The sequence below is a fragment of the Watersipora subatra genome, chromosome 3, assembly GCF_963576615.1.
Source record: "Watersipora subatra chromosome 3, tzWatSuba1.1, whole genome shotgun sequence".
In the NCBI taxonomy this organism is placed as follows: Eukaryota; Metazoa; Bryozoa; class Gymnolaemata; order Cheilostomatida; family Watersiporidae; genus Watersipora; species Watersipora subatra.
In genome coordinates this window covers 67,623,204-67,647,283 of record NC_088710.1, presented here as the reverse complement: position 1 = coordinate 67,647,283, position 24,080 = coordinate 67,623,204, and the positions used below count along the sequence as shown (strand labels likewise).

Genomic DNA, 24,080 nt, shown 5'->3' with positions numbered 1-24,080 from the left:
GATTTATCATCTTGTTTTGTGGAGTAAAGCAGTATTGTACATCTCTGTTATACATATCCATGTATTCTTAATACACTATTCTGTCAGCCTGTAAGTGATCTTGTCGGCTAATTTTTTGTTACAGTATGATAAGGACTCGGAATGTGAAGAAAATTCAGCACAAACACTTGGACTGGAATTAGTTTACCAGTTGCAGGTAATATAATTCATGGTTTCAATTTGTGCTAAGCTTACCTGTTTGTACCTTTTTCACAGTTCCTTCTGTTGCATTTTTTGTGTGCTGCATTGATGTCTACAGGCGCTACAATATGTTGATCAACTAAAAGAGAATATCTCAAGAGCTTCTGAAAGTGATGAGGCGAGTGTGGATGACTCAGAACTGCTGGCAATATTGCATGCCATGTTAGGTCTTACTGTCACCCCTCAAGGACGAGATGCTCTCGTAAATGTTCTTTCATTGGATATGGAACCTTTATTAACTCTCATTGATCCTTGCGGTATGTTTCTTAGCAAATACTGATCTTTCAAAGCTATAGTTCGCCCCATATTCCATTACCGCTTGAATAATCTCTACCTCTGGGACATCTGTTCATGCAGGTAGAGTTTTAAACTTAGCTAACATTGTCAGGAACTTTTAGGAAATGTTTTCATATTCTCACTCACAAGGCTGAATGTATCAATTCGTGTTTCAAGATTTAACAGCTGATTAATCTTGCTTGTCTGTTTTGATTTATTCTACTATCAAAACATTACTAGCAAACTTAGTATAAACTAGTGTTGGAAGAGAAATTAGAGAAGATAAACATAATTTGCTCTTTGAAAATCTAGTGTAAATGATAAACACATGTTGAACCTGGAAAATTCATTTATTTTTCGGTAATAATCTTCATTCATATACTATGATACTCCAGCAGAGTATTTTAACACAACTTTGGCTCATCACTTTGCTTATATACGCAGGAGACGAAGAACTTGATACTAAGGTACGTCTCAGCACCACAGCCAAGTATGTGAATGACTTCATTCAGTTGGTCCTCATGTATACAACCGATGTCACCATCATAGAGCCATACATCTCTAAAGTCATCGCTGTCACAAAATATGGTAGGACTACGTGGCGTTGCCCGAGTAATATAAAAGTCTGCACAGAAAATTGATTTGTATTTAACATATAACAACATTTGCCATTCTAACTTACAAACTACATATCATGAGAGAATTGTGTCGTGTAGTTGAAATAGTTTAAGAGAGAAAATAAAAACAATTGTAAAGGTTTTCAAACTTTGTCAAACTACTGTAACTTTCAAACTTCATAACATGAGAAAAATGTTTTGTGCAGATCAAATGAATTAAAAAACAACATAAAACAACTATAATAGTGCTTCAATGTAAATGTGAAATAATTAGCAAGTGATAGCTAAACTAAGTCAGTTTTGCTACGATTACAATAAAAGATCATTCGGTAATTCGGTAATGATACATACAATTAATACGAACTGAAAAAACAAAATAAAAATCCTCAACATGTTGAATTGATAATAACAATTCTTGCATAGAAGTGTGTGTGTATAAAAAAGATTACTGTTCCACTAGAAGCTATCCATCAAAACTCTGAATACGACGATACTGGTACCTCTCGATACTGGTACAAATGTAAAAATGAGATCATACTGTCTTTGTCTGACTGAACGGAGAGAGAATGTCGAGGCTCTTCCTACGGAGATAATATAATCGCCACGGGAGAAAAATTGGCCTTGACCCCAGATATAGCAATTGAACCTTATGAAAAATATTTTTTAACAGGGGCATCGTAACGCGTGGGCGAAATGCTAAAATAATTAACGTGTGCATATGGTATAGGGAATATGATAATGTAATTGAACAAGATGCCTTATGTATCTCAGTAGTAGAGTGCTTGTATAAAAATCCTGTGGATGCATTCGTTCGTGAGCATCCAACGAAACGCCGAATTTTATTTTTAAGATTTTAATAGCTATAGCTGGAACTACACACATATCCACACACAAACTTTGAGAAATACAGTCAAACATGGATAACTCGAACTTCAAGGGACCGAGCAAAAGTGTTCGAATTATCAGAGCGTTCAAGTTATCAGAGCACTGTCACAAGTCCATATATTTACTTATTTATTAGTAGATACATGTACATATACAAACTATAATATAAATCAAAAGCACAAATGGCTTGTTTCAAATTAAATGCTTCTAATGTAAAGTTTAAAACGTTTTCATGAAAAAGTATAGAGATTTTTCTATCACTTGAGATTGGTTTGTTGTTTGAGGTGATGTTATTGCCAGGACGTTTTTCAGATTGACATTGGCAAAACTTGATCGTTGCTGAAATGCTCAAAAGAAAAGACATTTTTTTCTTTTGGGGTTTTACCCACGATCAATTTTGCTGTTTTTTCTTGAAGTTTATGCAGATTACCTTACTTTACCTGGGATTCGTTAAGAGCAACACTCCGAGGCAGTTCAATTAGAAGTTTTACGAGGTTTTACGGTACATTCTATATCACTCACGCTTTTTTAATAGATACTTATTGAATGTACACACGTATTCTGTGTTTAGGTCAAACGATGAATAGTTTTTTGTAGCTCAGACAACGTATACGTTTAATTACACCAATTTTAAGACGTTTTAAACATTCAACATTACGACGTTGATTCAACACGGAATCAACGTCGGAAAACTATTCATCACGGGCTAGCCGGGTCACGCACTCAAGGATTTCCGCCACGCACATACAAAACAACATGCGATTTTTGTTTTGTATGTGCGTGGCGAAAATCCTTGCGCGCGTGACCCGGCTAGCCCGTGCTATTCATCCGTATCGCAGTATAAATCAATTTTCACCAAACTTTTAGAAAAGTCGTTGACAAAAATATTTTGCCGACGGTGGTAATAACGACGCTTATGAATTACGAAAAGATGAAGTTTACCTCTATGGCTTTGAATAAAGTGATTTTCTAAAGCGATAACAACCGTTTCGGTAGCCGTTGGGCAAAAAAACAGTTCGAATTAACAGTGTTGAGTTCGAGTTATCTATAGCAATTTATCATGACGTGGGAACGGACCAAAGGAAATGTTCGAATTAATCATGTGTTCGAGCTATCCGTGGACGAGTTATCCATGTTTGACTGTATATATATATATATATATATATATATATATATATATATATAGATGCTATAAAATGTGAGGAAGCAGTCTACCAGTAATCAGTTGTGTACTGCTGGTCATGAAAGTGCAGTGCACGCAGTGATCCTGTTTTTAGCCTATAGTAGTTACACACATGCACTAGCTACATGTGTACAGCTCTGGTTACATGCATGCATTAGTTATATGCTTATAATAACTACATGGTATACTCGTTAACCAAATACACTGTTCACATGCATTAGTTGTGCCCATAATTGGGTTACATGTGTATATTAGTTACATGTACATGCATGTATGTGCACTAGTTACATGCGTACAATAGTCATGCACAGTTACCTTAAAACCTCTATTTGAACGCCATGGCACTCTATTTTTAACCTTTCCCCTACAGCGTTTTATTAGAGGTGATGTTCCAATAAAGGGGGGCGATAAAACATTAGCAGGATACAGTTATTAATTATTTTGATGAAGCTGCTTTCAAAGCTTTAAATAAAAACCGCAAAGCTTTGGAGTTAGAAAACGGACATAACATTTTTAAGTTTCAAAGACGTTTTCAACGTTTTACAGTTAGAATACGCCATAACAATGGCTGTTATTACCTCACACAGTGTTCCTGAAAAGTATGCTCATCGTTCATCAAAACGCTTTAAAGTCGTCAAATAAGATTGTAAACCACATTATGGACGAATCTGAAAACAATGGATAGGATTTAAATCTTAGTGACGTCGAAGCAGAGTGTAGTTCTGATAATTGTGACGATTGATCTTCTCAGCTAGACCATCACTAAAATCATGGCAACCACTACAGCAACAACGAAAGAGTCAATTGTTATTTTTGTAACCGAGTCATTATTAGTACCATTTTGAGGTCACTTTTCTACAGATGACTACTTTCTATTATGGGTTCGTAAAGATCAAAGAACTTCAAAGTGACGGGCCATTAGAGGTGTTGATCAATTAAAGGGTGACGCTGTATTATTCAACCCTTCTTCTATAGTGGCATTCTATTAGAGGCGGTGTTCAAATAAAGGTGGCGTTCAAACAGAGGTTTTACGGTATATCTGGGTACAGTAGTTAAATAAATTCTTGCCTTAGCAGAAAACACTTGTATGCTGAGGTATTTACTTTTTGGAATTCTCCCCTAATGTGCAGAAGTACTCACTTTATCACACCTGCCATATGAATGCTATTGGACAGTTAGTTATCACTTGCCCTATTACAGTGGTATGTGAAATCAGGCCATAAGCAAAATGTATTGACAAATTACATAGTAGTAAAATAATGTACATGTATATAATAAAACAACCTTGATCTTATCGCATTTGCCATAGTTTAGGTCTCTAAAGACTTTGAAATAAATATTCCTATTTTCAACTGTCATGCACCTTTTAGAATCAGCAGAAATGTTTAGATTGTGCTCTACCGACTTGTATATATTACATGATAGATGAGAAGCTCTATTTACATTAAATTATTACTGGTTGTTGTAGCTGATCGACAGCATTAGACTTACCTCCGCCCCTGACTATACATTGTTTAGCCTGCTTGTAGAGGGCTCTTGTAAGATATTCGGGGGTGTGTTGGACTGGCTAGAGCCGTACCAGGAGATCGTTAAGCTCGACCAATCCTGCGTGGAAACTCTGGCCAAGCTCTTTCACTCCTATGTCGACCAGTTACCCAAGGTAGAAGTGGGATTACTCAGCTGCCTGAGAGTCATGTCTAGGATAGGTCTGCCTCCTCCTAGACCAGCGGATACTGGTAGGAGTTTCTATTCGTTCTTCTGTATATCCATTTTGTCTATCCCTCATGTAGTTAGAGACCATGAGTTGGTTGTATTATTTGTGCTGCGCAGTTCTGACAAGAGCTCTTTCAATGTCTGACTGCAATTACCTTGCCTAGTGTTCATATAAGACAGATTCTGCAATGGTGTCTTGAAGCAGAAGTAGGCGATAGTTGATTTGGATGATCTGCTGCCGCTAATAGGTCTAGACGTATAGATAGTTGGGCTCTGTCCTACCTTGTGTGGTCTAGTTATATAGATCAGGAGTTGTCAACTCTGGCCTGATCTGTAGGGTTCACCACAGAGGAATTGTGCTACCAGACAGCTTTGCTAGAGATCTACAAGGAAGACTGTCTAAGTGGGTGGATCAAGATTATGGATGTGAGTGAAATGTTAACCAGTAGTCTCTTTTGCATACTATGTGGTCGGCGTACATAACGGTAGCAGCGTTTTAGTTGATCGTAAATGGAACAATTTTCTTACCATGTTTTTACCAGGTAAGTAAATAATGTGATATATGGACCTACTCGTGAGATTGATCTGTTACGTGCACATATTGATATGTTACATGTACATATTGATATGTTTAATGCACATATTGTTATGTTATGTGCACATATTGATCTGTTACGTGCACATATTGATATGTTACATGTACATATTGATATGTTTAATGCACATATTGTTATGTTATGTGCACATGTTGATCTGTTACGTGCACATATTGATATGTTACATGTACATATTGATATGTTACATGCACATCTTGATATGTTACATGCTCATATTGATATGTTACATGCACATATTGATATGTTACATGCACATATGGATATGTTACATGCACATAAACGTTATTATTTAAATTTATAGAGCGAAGCCAATGTCTGTTTTGATAATCTGACGGCTTTTTAGCTCTAGATTAATGCTGTGTTAACTTAGTGATTCTTGTTGTTAAACAAATTCGAATCACTGCAGAAACTTAGTGAAAAGCAGCTGCATTCATGGCAGCGAGGTGCAACTATGGCCGCCGTGGACAGGGACCTACTACTCTTCATATTCCACACAACTCTCACCCTCATGAAGACTGTCATTGCTCAAGTGATTGCTGCGAGAAACGGGAGGTATCAAGACACTACGGCGCTTGGACCTCTTTTTCGTACCTTCACCGTCGTTTGCAGTGTACCCATCGGATCCCTCGACTCAGAGATGGTGACACAGGTAGGCAGATGGTTACGCAGGTAGGCAGACGGTTGATCCTTTTACTTAATTCATTTATCTCTTGTTGCCATGCCTTTTGCTCTAATATTTTATCTATTCTTGCAGATACAGAAGTTGACGATAGACATCTTGGCATTATACACGCAGCCTGAGATCACAGGCACCGAAACTGAGATAAATGACGGTAGGTGTTTACTCCTCCCACAACTTTTTTTATTTGTTTTCTGGAATGTTCTCTCAAACAGTAACTTCCATGCTCTGCAGCATTATGAGCATACATGTTACTTCCACGTTAACTTTAGAGTAAATATTTTTAGAGATGTAATTGGTTGCTGCTGGTTTTTATTTTATTTTCTAATGTCTTTGTTGTTACATTTACAAATAAACTTAACATATTAGTCAAGAACTATGGCCTCTGGTTGCAATTGACCATGTTTTATGATGCTCAGTGTGGCTAACTCTGTTACTAGTAGCCTTTCTAGTAACTCTCTGGTCCGTAGAGGTTTGCTAGGATGACTCTTTCTAGAGGTGACTCTTGTTGATGCCAAGTTTGACTTGTGGGTCTGCTGATGTCCGACTGTTTGGTCTACTAACATGTCTTGTTTCAGCAATGAGTAACAGCCTCTGGACGTGCATGGTCAAGCAGCTTCTTCAGTTTTCCATCTCACATCCTTGCAACTACCTCAGTGGTACTCTGATGCTCTCTGAACTCCTTCCGCTGCCCCTGCCTATCCAGGTGAAGCTTGCTCATTGTCAGCATTTTTTTACTTGTAGTGTCGGTCACACACTCATAGTGTTGGTCACACACTCATAGTGTCGGTCACACACTCATAGTGTCGGTCACGCACTCATAGTGACGGTCACACACTCATAGTGACGCTCACACTCATAGTGACAGTCAAACAGTTATAGTGATGGTCACACACTCATAGTGTCGGTCACGAACTCATAGTGTCAGTCACAAACTCATAGTGTCGGTCACACACTCATAGTGTCGGTCACAAACTCATAGTGCCCGTTACACACTCATAGTGTCAGTCACGCACTCATAGTGTCGGTCACAAACTCATAGTGTCAGTCACACACTCATAGTGACGGTCACACACTCATAGTGTCGGTCCCACACTCATAGTGTCGGTCACACACTCATAGTGTCAGTCACACACTCATAGTGATGGTCACAAACTCATAGTGTCGGTCACACACTCATAGTGTCTGTTACACACTCATAGTGACGGTCACACAATCATAGTGTCGGTCACACACTCATAGTGTCGGTCACACACTCATAGTGTCGGTTACACACTCATAGTGTCGGTTACACACTCATAGTGTCGGTCACACACTCATAGTGACGGTCACACACTCATGGTGACGGTCACACACTCACAAATGGTGAATTAGTAGCACAACGAGGCCCTCAATTACGAAATTTGATTCTAAACTTATCATGCTAAGCAGAAAGCAGAGAGTCAGCTTTGGAAGCTTAATTGTCACGTGATCCTCTCACTCTCCCGACATCAGGAAGTCCAAGTTGTAGTAATAAAAGTGACGTATTTTAAATAGATGTATTTAGTTATACTTACAGGCTGATAGTTCAATTTTCAGTAAGGCCACTGATAGTTATAGGAACAGCATCTGACCTTAAATTTATTAGTCTATGATCTGACATGAAATCGCCTTACTGGAGTTTGGTAGATAAAGAAAATATTTATTAAAATATTACTCATTAATGAATTGCCATTGACTAGATACGAATAAAAATTATTGTATGAATAACAGAGACTGTCATGTGATCAGGAACCTGTCATTCACTTTTACTTCGAGTGACTTGCTGATGACCCAACTATTAATGATAGTGGAGTTGTCCGCTCATTAAACAGCTCATTCATCATGCCTTATTATTGCTGCTTTATATGACCAGACCATAGTATGTCGTATGCTTTATATGTCAGACCTGTTATTATTATATGAAATAACAGGTCGGACATATAACCCATATTGCTCAAGTACTCAATATATCAAAATGTTATTTGTAGTGCAATGAGGCGCTGTCGGAGGAAGAGGTTCAGCTGAATGTGAATCATCGAACCATATGGAGCGCTCATCTCCTACCAATAGTTGCTGACATGGAGCTCTATATTGAGGGCATAGCGGGTACGAGTTTTTGCTCTTTCACAAAGAGTGCTTTGCACGGGGAATTTGAATTAATTTTTTGCTTTGCTCCTAGTTCTCCCTTGTTCCATGTATTGTTCCATGTATTGTTCCATGTATTGTTCCATGTATTGTTCCATGTATTGTTCCCAGTCATTGATAAGCTGATCTCTCAAGTTACTTATTTTAGCATTAATATCATGACAGTTGTCAAGTTTTTATTATTTGGTATTTTGTATCAATATAATGAATAGTTTTGGCTGGCCAATAAAGTATAATATAGGCAATCAGGTAATGTATAGGTCATTTGACATCTCAGTTTAGGGCGCATATTATATCCGTCATAGTTTACCATATAAAGATGGAAACTGTTTGATTGTCTGACCGGAAGAATTACTTCACAATAGACTCTTAAACTACTACTCTCCCACAAAAATTTCTATAATCACTTTGTTTTTGCTTAATATTCATTATAGAATTCTGCTTTGCTGTTTCGTTATTTAATTCAAGGCGACCGAATGTGATTAAAAAACCTATTATATGCTATGTCACGCGTTATTCGTAGATACAAATTACAGCTTCTCTGATAATTATTTCACTGCGTAATCATTCTATGGAATTGACACCACATGTCTATGAATGTCCTCCAGCATTGCTATTTACTCACACAAAGACTTATGTGGACAAAGATACATATATATATTTATGACATCTAGTAATATTTGACAAATCACAAATTGTCATCAATTTAATGTATGCAGCCATTAAATTACATGGCCATTTTACTACACTACAGCGGGTAGTACAGCTAGTTGGTCTCTAAAATAATGCTTCCATCTTTTGCAAGTGTAGAATGGTGTGAATGCTGCACTGCAACTGACCGTTTATGTGTCAGTTGCAGTGCAGTTGATGAGTGACTTCATTAGTACTGAAGCTTTTTAATTCCCTAAGCAACCTTGTATCCTAATGGCATCATCTCTGAGCGTATCAGTTCTTGTGGCTGTTTTTTTTCTCATGTTTGTTAGCAAACAGCAAAACATGACAAACATAATCCTGCTTATCTTCATGAGACTTTCCTGTGTTGTAAACCTTTTTTATAATTTCAATAGCTCTCATCTATCCATATGTACTCTGTCTGCTTGTAGGCTCAAGTTGTCTCCACTTGCAGCATGCCTTCAGAAGACTCTGCGGGCAGCTCGCTGACCTCAACCACCATTTGGCGCAGTTTGTCACCAGATGCCTCCTTAAAGCCTTTATAGACACGCTGCCTTCTGACCCTCAATCAGAGGCACCTGCTTCAACAGGTCAACTGAAGCACTTTACCATTGTTTCTCTTGCTAAGCTATATTGTAGTGGAGTGACAGATTAACATTTTTAACTGTGATTAAAAGCTCAACTCTGGCAATGTTATCCAAAAGCTGTACGAAATTGGATGCGTGCTCTGCATTCATAGCATAGGCTCACCCACTGCAGCCTTCTGTTAATTATTTACATATGCCCCATTTTTTTAATTTAAGCAAAGTTACTAGGCAATGCGGAGGTTTTATCATGACTTATTCTGCTTCCACACGTGAAGTGGGGCAGACCGAATCCAAGAAAGGGGGCTGGAGGAGTCACGGTGGGCGCACGCTGTAACACTGTGGCTTCCATTTTAGATTCGATGTCTTTTTACAAGGATAAATTTAGGCGTGCAATAGCTCTATTGGTCACGTTGTAAACCTTGCAGGATCATTTTTGGCAGGAATGGACGCGGGCACACAAGCTGAAGAAACAAAAAAGAAGACGACATATGAGGCAGACGTCATTGGTACAAATATAGTTGGTATTCTGTCCTATCTGGTTCAACAAGCACCAGCTAAAACAGCGCTGATAAACTCTCTTCGCTCAAGGTGCGTGTAATCAGCCTTATGACTTGCTTGAAACCCGTTTAGTAGTTGAGCTCCTTATTTTACAGGTAACATGAGTGACCTCACAGACTTTTTTTTAGGGCTGAGAACTCAAACTACATCCGAATGTTCAATAAGATGCTAGCTTGTTTGAATACCGTGTCCGAATCGTCGACTCACAATCAGTGTCAGGAGAACATTGTGGTAAGCAAACAATTTGACCATAAACCAAAAGTACATGTAGGTGCCGTCAGGCAAGTTTTGAAGCTACCGTATACATCAGAATATTCTTGTTAAGTTGTTTATTATATCTGAAGCTAATTTCATTATATGAGGTCTTCAAAATTGTCCATTTTTGCTTTATTTGCCCGTTTTATTTACTCGCTGTATATACACGGTTGTCTGGGCTAAATCTCTAGCAACGTTTTTGCTGATTGTACACCAGCACTGTGTCAGCACCAAGAGTTGCTGCCAAAAGTTTACGTATCACTTTTAGACATTGCTGCAATCGCTGTGTGACGTAGAGATTTCCCTCATCGATGATTTGGACAGTGTAGACATCGCCACACAGCTAGCGAATGAGCTGCCAGATGCGGAGACACATGAAAAGATAACTCTCGCCTTTATGGAGCATATCGGCAACTATGACCACTGCTACGCATCAGTGCTTCTCTCTCTCCGGACTCTTGTCCTATTTACAGATTATGACTACACGTTCCGCTGTCTCACAAGGTGAAACTTGGTTTTACTCTTGTTTGAAATTTTTTAGGTGGATCGAGAAACATAATAGAATGTGCGGCCATTATTTGTTTCAGGGGTCTGACTAGGGATTCAATGTCACTCTACAATCTATTTACCCGGCTCAACAATACCTTCAGCAAGGACTCTTCTGACTGCATATCTACTCTCTCAACAGCTCTGCAGTTGTTGAGACTTCTTGTTGAGCTTGATAATAGCCCCGATAGCCAACGGCACCAAACCATCTCTGCCCTCTGTCTCGCTCAGGTATTCATTTCTTTATTCATTCATATTGCAATAAGTTAGCAATAAATATATCACTTGTTACTCTTATCTTCCCGAAAAGTAAGGTGTAATCAGTGTTATCAAGCATTTCGAGGTCATGTTATGCCTTTGTCTGTTGTTGCATGTGCGGAGGCATGATATTCTTTTACAAATCTCTGCAGATGGTAAATTGGAAAGTGCAGCCCCATCCGCTTGACCAGCTAGAGAAGCTTCTAGTTGATCTGGTAGAGGAGTCACTGGAGGGAATAGTTGCTAATATTACCAGCATCAACAAGATCCTCAAATCTGTTGACAGTTCACTCTCAGATGCCAGTATGTATTCCATCTTTTAGATCCCTATGTCAGCATGCCCATTTATGTCTTTTTATACTTTTACAATGGCGACCAGATCAGAGTGAGAATCAACAGCGCCCTCTTTTTATTCAAATATACTGATTTGAGTTATTATCAGCTAATATATTTGACAAACCTAAAGAAAGCTTGTCTCTATGTCTGGCTCAATGTCTATCCATCTGGCTGAACTCATTTGTCCCGACAACTCCCAAATGAAATTGGTTTAGAAAGTTTGCATACAAACCGAGGAAAATGTTATTATATATATTATTTTATTATATATGCAATATATACTATATATATAAAGATATAAGGCATTAAAATTTAACACAAACAACACAGAGCAGTTGCTTCCGCTTTCCATACTTTCAAACTTGGCTGACTGTTCACTCACTGTAGTTATTCATATCTTTCACTTACTGCTGTCATACTGGTCACCCACTGTAGTCATTCGTATCTTTCACTTATTGCTCTGTTACTGTTCACCCACTGTAGTTATTCGTATCTTTCACTTACTGCTGTCATACTGTTCACCCACTGTAGTTATTCATATCTTTCACTTACTGCTGTCATACTGTTCACCCACTGTAGTCATTCATATCTTTCACTTACTGCGGTCATACTGTTCACTCACTGTAGTTATTCATATCTTTCACTTACTGCTGTCATACTGGTCACCCACTGTAGTCATTCATATCTTTCACTTACTGCTATCATACTGTTCACCCACTGTAGTTATTCGTATCATTCACTTACTGCTGTCATACTGGTCACCCACTGTAGTCATTCATATCTTTCACTTACTGCTGTCATACTGTTCACCCACTGTAGTCATCCATATCTTTCACTTACTGCTGTCATACTGTTCACCCACTGTAGTCATTCATATCTTTCACTTACTGCGGTCATACTGTTCACCCACTGTAGTCATTTATATCTTTCACTTACTGCTGCCATACTGTTCACCCACTGTAGACATTCGTATCTTTCACTTACTGCTGTCATACTGGTCACCCACTGTAGTCATTCGTATCTTTCACTTACTGCTGTCATACTGTTCACCCACTGTAGTTATTCATATCTTTCACTTATTGCTGTCATACTGTTCACCCACTGTAGTTATTCGTATCATTCACTTACTGCTGTCATACTGTTCACCCACTGTAGTTATTCGTATCTTTCACTTACTGCTGTCATACTGTTCACTCACTGTAGTTATTCGTATCTTTCGCTTACTGCTGTCATACTGTTCACCCACTGTAGTTATTCGTATCATTCACTTACTGCTGTCATACTGTTCACCCACTGTAGTTATTCGTATCTTTCACTTACTGCTGTCATACTGTTCACTCACTGTAGTTATTCGTATCTTTCGCTTACTGCTGTCATACTGGTCACCCACTGTAGTCATTCGTATCTTTCGCTTACTGCTGTCATACTGTTAACCCACTGTAGTTAATCGTATCTTTCACTTACTGCTGTCATACTGTTCACCCACTGTAGTTATTCATATCTTTCACTTATTGCTGTCATACTGGTCACCCACTGTAGTCATTCGTATCTTTCGCTTACTGCTGTCATACTGTTAACCCACTGTAGTTAATCGTATCTTTCACTTACTGCTGTCATACTGTTCACCCACTGTAGTTATTCGTATCTTTCACTTACTGCTGTCATACTGTTCACTCACTGTAGTTATTCATATCTTTCACTTATTGCTGTCATACTGTTCACCCACTGTAGTTATTCGTATCATTCACTTACTGCTGTCATACTGTTCACCCACTGTAGTTATTCGTATCTTTCACTTACTGCTGTCATACTGTTCACTCACTGTAGTTATTCGTATCTTTCGCTTACTGCTGTCATACTGTTCACCCACTGTAGTTATTCGTATCATTCACTTACTGCTGTCATACTGTTCACCCACTGTAGTTATTCGTATCTTTCACTTACTGCTGTCATACTGTTCACTCACTGTAGTTATTCGTATCTTTCGCTTACTGCTGTCATACTGGTCACCCACTGTAGTCATTCGTATCTTTCGCTTACTGCTGTCATACTGTTAACCCACTGTAGTTAATCGTATCTTTCACTTACTGCTGTCATACTGTTCACCCACTGTAGTCATTCATATCTTTCACTTACTGCTGTCATACTGTTCACCCACTGTAGTCATTCATATCTTTCACTTACTGCTGCCATACTGTTCACCCACTGTAGACATTCGTATCTTTCACTTACTGCTGTCATACTGTTCACTCACTGTAGTTATTCGTATCATTCACTTACTGCTGTCATACTGTTCACCCACTGTAGTTATTCGTATCTTTCACTTACTGCTGTCATACTGTTCACTCACTGTAGTTATTCGTATCTTTCGCTTACTGCTGTCATACTGTTCACCCACTGTAGTTATTCATATCTTTCACTTATTGCTGTCATACTGTTCACCCACTGTAGTTATTCGTATCATTCACTTACTGCTGTCATACTGTTCACCCACTGTAGTTATTCGTATCTTTCACTTACTGCTGTCATACTGTTCACTCACTGTAGTTATTCGTATCTTTCGCTTACTGCTGTCATACTGTTCACCCACTGTAGTTATTCGTATCATTCACTTACTGCTGTCATACTGTTCACCCACTGTAGTTATTCGTATCTTTCACTTACTGCTGTCATACTGTTCACTCACTGTAGTTATTCGTATCTTTCGCTTACTGCTGTCATACTGGTCACCCACTGTAGTCATTCGTATCTTTCGCTTACTGCTGCCATACTGTTCACCCACTGTAGACATTCGTATCTTTCACTTACTGCTGTCATACTGTTCACCCACTGTAGTTATTCGTATCTTTCACTTATTGCTGTCATACTGTTCACCCACTGTAGTTATTCGTATCATTCACTTACTGCTGTCATACTGTTCACCCACTGTAGTTATTCGTATCTTTCACTTACTGCTGTCATACTGTTCACTCACTGTAGTTATTCGTATCTTTCGCTTACTGCTGTCATACTGGTCACCCACTGTAGTCATTCGTATCTTTCGCTTACTGCTGTCATACTGGTCACCCACTGTAGTCATTCGTATCTTTCACTTACTGCTGTCATACTGTTCACCCACTGTAGTCATTCGTATCTTTCACTCACTGCTGTCATACTGTTCACCCACTGTAGTTACTCATATCTTTCACTTACTGCTGTCATACTGTTCACCCACTGTAGTCATTCGTATCTTTCACTTACTGCTGCCATACTGTTAACCCACTGTAGTCATTCGTATCTTTCACTTACTGCTGTCATACTGTTCACCCACTGTAGTTATTCATATCTTTCACTTACTGCTGTCATACTGTTCACCCACTGTAGTCATTCGTATCTTTCACTTACTGCTGTCATACTGTTAACCCACTGTAGTTAATCGTATCTTTCACTTACTGCTGTCATACTGTTCACCCACTGTAGTCATTCGTATCTTTCACTTACTGCTGTCATACTGTTCACCCACTGTAGTCATTCGTATCTTTCACTTACTGCTGTCATACTGTTCACCCACTGTAGTCATTCGTATCTTTCACTTACTGCTGTCATACTGTTCACTCACTGTAGTCATTCATATCTTTCACTTACTGCTGTCATACTGTTCACCCACTGTAGTCATTCGTATCTTTCACTTACTGCTGTCATACTGTTAACCCACTGTAGTTAATCGTATCTTTCACTTACTGCTGTCATACTGTTCACCCACTGTAGTCATTCGTATCTTTCACTTACTGCTGTCATACTGTTCACCCACTGTAGTCATTCGTATCTTTCACTTACTGCTGTCATACTGTTCACCCACTGTAGTTATTCATATCTTTCACTTACTGCTGTCATACTGTTCACCCACTGTAGTCATTCGTATCTTTCACTTACTGCTTTCATACTGTTCACCCACTGTAGTTATTCGTATCTTTCACTTACTGCTGTCATACTGTTCACCCACTGTAGTTACTCATATCTTTCGCTTACTGCTGTCATACTGTTCACCCACTTTCTATTGTCGATAGGAGATTTATTTGCAAACATCCAAAGTCTGTAGATATGTAAACAGTGTGCTTTAATTGATTGTTACTAATGTTACTAATTGCTTGGTCAGGTCTGAACACATTTGTCTCTATACCTCCCAATGAATAGCTAGTATGCCATCACACAAGTTCCTCTTGTAGTGTTTAATGCCGCACAACTAGCTTTACGCTAGCAATGGACTTCTTCTCTGCTAGACTTAGTAATGTTCCTAGTCTAATAGATGTATGTATTATCTTTTACTGCTTGTAACAGTATCAGTGTGCTCAGCAGGTCTAGAAAACATCACACTGTTTGATGCATTTTATTGCATGTCTAACTGAAGTAAAACTTTCATTAAAATGTACCCTTGGCAGACAGGTATTTCGTAATAATCCTATTTGCAATGTTGATTTTGTGAATTACTTTGAAAATTCAAGTTGTATGAAGTCACTAGTTCCTCAACTTTATAATGTAAAGCTGTAGAGACAATTCGTGTAAGATATTCCTATATTATCTTTAATAATTTCATGGAATACCTGTGTTTCTCAGTAACATGTGAACACAAGCAGATAGACAATCTGGAATACCTGTGTTTCTCAGTAACATGTGAACACACGCAGATAGACATTCTGGAATACCTGTGTTTCTCAGTAACGTGTGAACACACGCAGATAGACCATCTGGAATACCTGTGTTTCTCAGTAACATGTGAACACACGCAGATAGACTATCTGGAATACCTGTTTCTCAGTAACATGTGAACACACCCAGATAGACATTCTGGAATACCTGTGTTTCTCAGTAACATGTGAACACACCCAGATAGGCAATCTGGAATACCTGTGTTTCTCAGTAATGTGTGAACACACGTAGATAGACCATCTGGAATACCCGTGTTTCTCAGTAGCATGTGAACACACCCAGATAGACAATCATATTGGAATCTTCTGAAATGTCTTGAATTGTGTTATCTCACCAACAGAAGCTGAGGATATGGACAGCGAAGAGGCTGAGAAAATAACTGAGTCTGCCTCAATTCAAGAGCAGTTTTCCAAACGATCGATTTATGTCGTATGTGATGTGGATATAGTGAAGCACTCCTCTGACTACTGGCTCACCAATCTAATGGCCGATGACTCCAGCGTAGAAGAGACAGATGATAGGTCAGTGCATATCCTAGTTTATCTTTTGTATGTGAGATCCATAGAGTTAATCTCATTCATCATAGCTTTAGCTAGGTGAAGCATTTATGATATTCATTATACAGACAAAGTTTTTTTTGTAACAATTGATTGTGGTAATGTTTATTTTCCCCACGCTTTTCTGTGGGTAGGAACAAAGCTGTTCAGTGTAATTAACAGTTTTAATCATTATAGGGTGCAGTCGGATCTCATACAGTTGTGTGAGCAGCATATCAAAGACTTTAGCTTAGAGGATGAACTTAAGAAGGCAGAAGCTGGACTAGACAATTTAGCCAAAGTGACTATCATACACTCACGGTCAGTTTACCTAGTTGCTACTCGTTGCCATTCTTATTTCGGAGTCAGCAATGTCTATACCATTAAATAATGAAAAATATGCCTCTATTATTCATATCAATATCTACCTTCCCTAATCACATGAACCTTAAAACAGATGTTGAAAGTAGGAAGTCAACATAAAACTTGCATGTTTGCAGGAAGAATGAAGTTCTTGCACTAGGACAAGCAGGCACCGAGTTTAAAGCACCAATGAGAGGACTCGGTGTAATGCGAAGGGGCCAACAACGAGGCCGAATCTCTACCCGAGGGGGCAGAGACCACTTTAGAGACAGAGCCCAGAATACAAGTAGACCTCCCAGTATGCATGTTGATGACTTCGTGAAAATAGCTCATGTCCCCAGCAATGAGCCTTCTGTGGTAGGTTTTTGTTAGAGAGCCAAGCTTATTGTAAGACGTGTTAAAGAACTAGTCTTAGTTCCTTCAGATAAGTCTAGCAATATGTACATAGAGCAAGTTCTCCCATTTTTCTCTAGATTTCATGTATGTGTTATGTACTTCTTCACTGAAATTACTGTCAGTGAGCTATCAAACTGACAAGAACCAAACTGATAGGATATTGGTGGCACCGACACTGGCAGAACGATCGACTTTCTGATCTAGTCTCTCCAATTAGCGCCCGAACTGTGGGCAGAACTAATAGACAGACATAGCACCATTGCTGTAGCTACAGCAATACTTGTAGCTAGGTATTGCTGTAGCTACAAGTATTGCTGTAGCTACAGGTATTGCAATAGTTGCATGATCTACTTTGGTAAGGGATCCATTATAGTCATATGCTGCCTTCAAGGAGCATTTGCATCTGCAACAGCAGCTGACAGGAAAAATCATCAAATGAAAAATGGAATTTTTTTGCAAACTAACATTAGTTGTCAATGATGTAACTGCCAGTAAGTATGAGCCAATTGCAACATTTTAGTGCATCAAAACAAAAGTTTTGTTTCATGCGTGCTGAGCAACAATTCAAACTAACATTTCAAAATAAAAGGGAGCAATAGTATGAGGAGGTTTCAACTGGATGTTAGTAAACTTTTGGCCCTGATTAGCTTGGAAACAAACGTTAGCTCAAGTGCATTAAATGTAAGCGCATAGACCTATTAACTGTATAGTTGATAGGTCTATGCGTAAGTGTCTATTTGTTTATTTGGTTGAGCCAACCAAATAAAAATATCAACCTAAGGTTTGATTGCGTTTATAGATTACTTTTCCATCGAGGGACAGAGGAAGAGGAGGGTTTGACAGAGGAAGAGGTCGCACAAGATTCCCAACTGTGCCGGATGGCTTCAAGCCAAGTAAGTGCTTTCGTATTATGTTTATAGCCTGCATCTAAATATGCAAGTCTGTAGCACCTCTATCTGTGTGCCTTACCAACATCTCATCATACAGTGTATTCATCTTACTAACATCTCATCTTACAGTATATTCATCTTACTAACATCTCATCACACAGTGTATTCATCTTACTAACATCTCATCATACAGTATATTCATCTTACTACCATCTCATCACACAGTGTATTCATGTTACTAACATCTCATCATACAGTATATTCATCTTACTAACATCTCATCATACAGTGTATTCATCTTACTAACATCTCATCATACAGTATATTCATCTTACTAACATCTCATCATACAGTGTATTCATCTTACTAACATCTCATCATCCAGTGTATTCATCTTACCAACATCTCATCATACAGTATATTCATCTTACCAACATCTCATCATACAGTATATTCATCTTACTAACATCTCATCATACAGTGTATTCATCTTACTAACATCTCATCATACAGTGTATTCATGTTACTAACATCTCATCATACAGTATATTCATCTTACTAACATCTCATCATACAGTGTATTCATCTTACTAACATCTCATCATACAGTATATTCATCTTACTAACATCTCATCATACAGTGTATTCATCTTACTAACATCTCATCATCCAGTGTATTCATCTTACCAACATCTCATCATACAGTATATTCATCTTACTAACATCTCATCATACAGTGTATTCATCTTACTAACATCTCATCATACAGTGTATTCATCTTACTAACATCTCATCACACAGTATATTCATCTTACTAACATCTCATCATACAGTGTATTCATCTTACTAACATCTCATCATACAGTGTATTCATCTTACTAACATCTCATCATACAGTGTATTCATCTTACTAACATCTCATCATACAGTGTATTCATGTTACTAACATCTCATCATGCAGTGTATTCATCTTACTAACATCTCATCATACAGTGTATTCATCTTACTAACATCTCATCATCCAGTGTATTCATCTTACCAACATCTCATCATACAGTATATTCATCTTACTAACATCTCATCATACGGTGTATTCATCTTACTAACATCTCATCATCCAGTGTATTCATCTTACCAACATCTCATCATACTGTGTATTCATCTTACTAACATCTCATCATACTGTGTATTCATCTTACTAACATCTCATCATACAGTGTATTCATCTTACTAACATCTCATCATACAGTGTATTCATCTTACTAACATCTCATCATACAGTGTATTCATGTTACTAACATCTCATCATACAGTATATTCATCTTACTAACATCTCATCATACAGTGTATTCATCTTACTAACATCTCATCATACAGTATATTCATCTTACTAACATCTCATCATACAGTGTATTCATCTTACTAACATCTCATCATCCAGTGTATTCATCTTACCAACATCTCATCATACAGTATATTCATCTTACTAACATCTCATCATACGGTGTATTCATCTTACTAACATCTCATCATACAGTGTATTCATCTTACTAACATCTCATCACACAGTATATTCATCTTACTAACATCTCATCATGCAGTGTATTCATCTTACTAACATCTCATCATACAGTGTATTCATCTTACTAACATCTCATCATACAGTATATTCATCTTACTAATATCTCATCATACAGTGTATTCATCTTACCAACATCTCATCATACAGTATATTCATTTTACTAACATCTCATCATACAGTGTATTCATCTTACTAACATCTCATCATACAGTATATTCATCTTACTAACATCTCATCACACAGTGTATTCATCTTACTAACATCTCATACAGTGTATTCATCTTACTAACATCTCATCATACAGTGTATTCATCTTACTAACATCTCATCATGCAGTGTATTCATCTTACTGACATCTCATCATACAGTATATTCATCTTACTAACATCTCATCATGCAGTGTATTCATCTTACTAACATCTCATCATACAGTATATTCATTTTACTAACATCTCATCATACAGTGTATTCATCTTACTAACATCTCATCATACAGTATATTCATCTTACTAACATCTCATCACACAGTGTATTCATCTTACTAACATCTCATCATACAGTGTATTCATCTTACTAACATCTCATCATACAGTGTATTCATTTTACTAACATCTCATCATGCAGTGTATTCATCTTACTAACATCTCATCATCCAGTGTATTCATCTTACCAACATCTCATCTTACAGTATATTCATTTTACTAACATCTCATCATACAGTGTATTCATCTTACTAACATCTCATCATACAGTATATTCATCTTACTAACATCTCATCATCCAGTGTATTCATCTTACCAACATCTCATCATACAGTATATTCATTTTACTAACTTCTCATCATACAGTGTATTCATCTTACTAACATCTCATCTTACAGTGTATTCATTTTACTAACATCTCATCACACAGTATATTCATCTTACTAACATCTCATCATGCAGTGTATTCATCTTACTAACATCTCATCATACAGTGTATTCATTTTACTAACATCTCATCATGCAGTGTATTCATCTTACTAACATCTCATCATCCAGTGTATTCATCTTACCAACATCTCATCATACAGTATATTCATTTTACTAACATCTCATCATACAGTGTATTCATCTTACTAACATCTCATCATACAGTATATTCATCTTACTAACATCTCATCATCCAGTGTATTCATCTTACCAACATCTCATCATACAGTATATTCATTTTACTAACATCTCATCATACAGTGTATTCATCTTACTAACATCTCATCATACAGTGTATTCATCTTACTAACATCTCATCACACAGTATATTCATCTTACTAACATCTCATCATGCAGTGTATTGATCTTACTAACATCTCATCATACAGTGTATCCATCTTACCAACATCTCATCATACAGTATATTCATTTTACTAACATCTCATCATACAGTGTATTCATCTTACTAACATCTCATCATACAGTATATTCATCTTACTAACATCTCATCACACAGTGTATTCATCTTACTAACATCTCATCATACAGTGTATTCATGTTACTAACATCTCATCATACAGTGTATTCATCTTACTAACATCTCATCATACAGTGTATTCATTTTACTAACATCTCATCATGCAGTGTATTCATCTTACTAACATCTCATCACACAGTATATTCATCTTACTAACATCTCATCATCCAGTGTATTCATCTTACCAACATCTCATCATACAGTGTATTCATGTTACTAACATCTCATCATACAGTATATTCATCTTACCAACATCTCATCATACAGTGTATTCATTTTACTAACATCTCATCATGCAGTGTATTCATCTTACTAACATCTCATCACACAGTATATTCATCTTACTAACATCTCATCATCCAGTGTATTCATCTTACCAACATCTCATCATACAGTGTATTCATCTTACTAACATCTCATCATACAGTGTATTCATTTTACTAACATCTCATCATGCAGTGTATTCATCTTACTAACATCTCATCATCCAGTGTATTCATCTTACCAACATCTCATCATACAGTATATTCATTTTACTAACATCTCATCATACAGTGTATTCATTTTACTAACATCTCATCATGCAGTGTATTCATCTTACTAACATCTCATCACACAGTATATTCATCTTACTAACATCTCATCATACAGTGTATTCATGTTACTAACATCTCATCATACAGTGTATTCATCTTACTAACATCTCATCACACAGTATATTCATCTTACTAACATCTCATCATCCAGTGTATTCATCTTACCAACATCTCATGATACAGTGTATTCATCTTACTAACATCTCATCATACAGTGTATTCATCTTACCAACATCTCATCATACAGTGTATTCATCTTACTAACATCTCATCGTACAGTATATTCATCTTACTAACATCTCATCACACAGTGTATTCATCTTACTAACATCTCATCATACAGTGTATTCATCTTACTAACATCTCATGATACAGTGTATTCATCTTACTAACATCTCATCATACAGTGTATTCATCTTACTAACATCTCATCATACAGTATATTCATCTTACTAACATCTCATCATACAGTATATTCATCTTACTAACATCTCATCACACAGTGTATTCATCTTACTAACATCTCATGATACAGTGTATTCATCTTACGAACATCTCATCATACAGTGTATTCATCTTACTAACATTTCATCATACAGTGTATTCATCTTACCAACATCTCATCATACAGTGTATTCATCTTACTAACATCTCATCATACAGTGAATTCATCTTACTAACATCTCATCACACAGTATATTCATTTTACTAACATCTCATCATCCAGTGTATTCATCTTACTAACATCTCATCATCCAGTGTATTCATCTTACCAACATCTCATCATACAGTATATTCATTTTACTAACATCTCATCATACAGTATATTCATCTTACTAACATCTCATCACACAGTGTATTCATCTTACTAACATCTCATCATACAGTGTATTCATCTTACTAACATCTCATCATACAGTGTATTCATCTTACTAACATCTCATCATACAGTATATTCATCTTACTAACATCTCATCATACAGTATATTCATCTTACTAACATCTCATCACACAGTGTATTCATCTTACTAACATCTCATGATACAGTGTATTCATCTTACGAACATCTCATCATACAGTGTATTCATCTTACTAACATTTCATCATACAGTGTATTCATCTTACCAACATCTCATCATACAGTGTATTTATCTTACTAACATCTCATCATACAGTGAATTCATCTTACTAACATCTCATCACACAGTATATTCATTTTACTAACATCTCATCATCCAGTGTATTCATCTTACTAACATCTCATCATCCAGTGTATTCATCTTACTAACATCTCATCACACAGTATATTCATCTTACTAACATCTCATCATACAGTGTATTCATCTTACTAACATCTCATCATACAGTATATTCATCTTACTAACATCTCATCATACAGTATATTCATCTTACTAACATCTCATCACACAGTGTATTCATCTTACTAACATCTCATGATACAGTGTATTCATCTTACGAACATCTCATCATACAGTGTATTCATCTTACTAACATTTCATCATACAGTGTATTCATCTTACCAACATCTCATCATACAGTGTATTCATCTTACTAACATCTCATCATCCAGTGTATTCATCTTACTAACATCTCATCACACAGTATATTCATCTTACTAACATCTCATCACACAGTATATTCATTTTACTAACATCTCATCATCCAGTGTATTCATCTTACTAACATCTCATCATCCAGTGTATTCATCTTACTAACATCTCATCACACAGTATATTCATCTTACTAACATCTCATCATACAGTGTATTCATCTTACTAACATCTCATCATACAGTATATTCATCTTACCAACATCTCATCATACAGTGTATTCATTTTACTAACATCTCATCATGCAGTGTATTCATCTTACTAACATCTCATCACACAGTATATTCATCTTACTAACATCTC

At 37.1% G+C, this 24,080-nt stretch overlaps 1 protein-coding gene across 1 annotated transcript in view; it reads left to right on the top strand.

The window, feature by feature from the left end:
• LOC137390912 (protein virilizer homolog) overlaps positions 1 to 24,080 on the top strand; it is a 46,545-nt gene that overhangs the window by 15,923 nt on the left and 6,542 nt on the right. Inside the window, exons 14-32 of the mRNA XM_068077228.1 lie at positions 125 to 196; positions 299 to 497; positions 961 to 1,104; positions 4,731 to 4,937; positions 5,252 to 5,340; positions 5,938 to 6,180; positions 6,286 to 6,364; positions 6,789 to 6,916; positions 8,220 to 8,337; positions 9,480 to 9,638; positions 10,076 to 10,223; positions 10,322 to 10,424; positions 10,717 to 10,952; positions 11,036 to 11,225; positions 11,405 to 11,551; positions 16,623 to 16,795; positions 17,009 to 17,131; positions 17,311 to 17,530; positions 18,369 to 18,462. Coding sequence (XP_067933329.1) covers positions 125 to 196; positions 299 to 497; positions 961 to 1,104; positions 4,731 to 4,937; positions 5,252 to 5,340; positions 5,938 to 6,180; positions 6,286 to 6,364; positions 6,789 to 6,916; positions 8,220 to 8,337; positions 9,480 to 9,638; positions 10,076 to 10,223; positions 10,322 to 10,424; positions 10,717 to 10,952; positions 11,036 to 11,225; positions 11,405 to 11,551; positions 16,623 to 16,795; positions 17,009 to 17,131; positions 17,311 to 17,530; positions 18,369 to 18,462 — 2,872 coding nt within the window. The remainder of the gene's footprint in view (positions 1 to 124; positions 197 to 298; positions 498 to 960; positions 1,105 to 4,730; positions 4,938 to 5,251; positions 5,341 to 5,937; positions 6,181 to 6,285; positions 6,365 to 6,788; positions 6,917 to 8,219; positions 8,338 to 9,479; positions 9,639 to 10,075; positions 10,224 to 10,321; positions 10,425 to 10,716; positions 10,953 to 11,035; positions 11,226 to 11,404; positions 11,552 to 16,622; positions 16,796 to 17,008; positions 17,132 to 17,310; positions 17,531 to 18,368; positions 18,463 to 24,080) is intronic.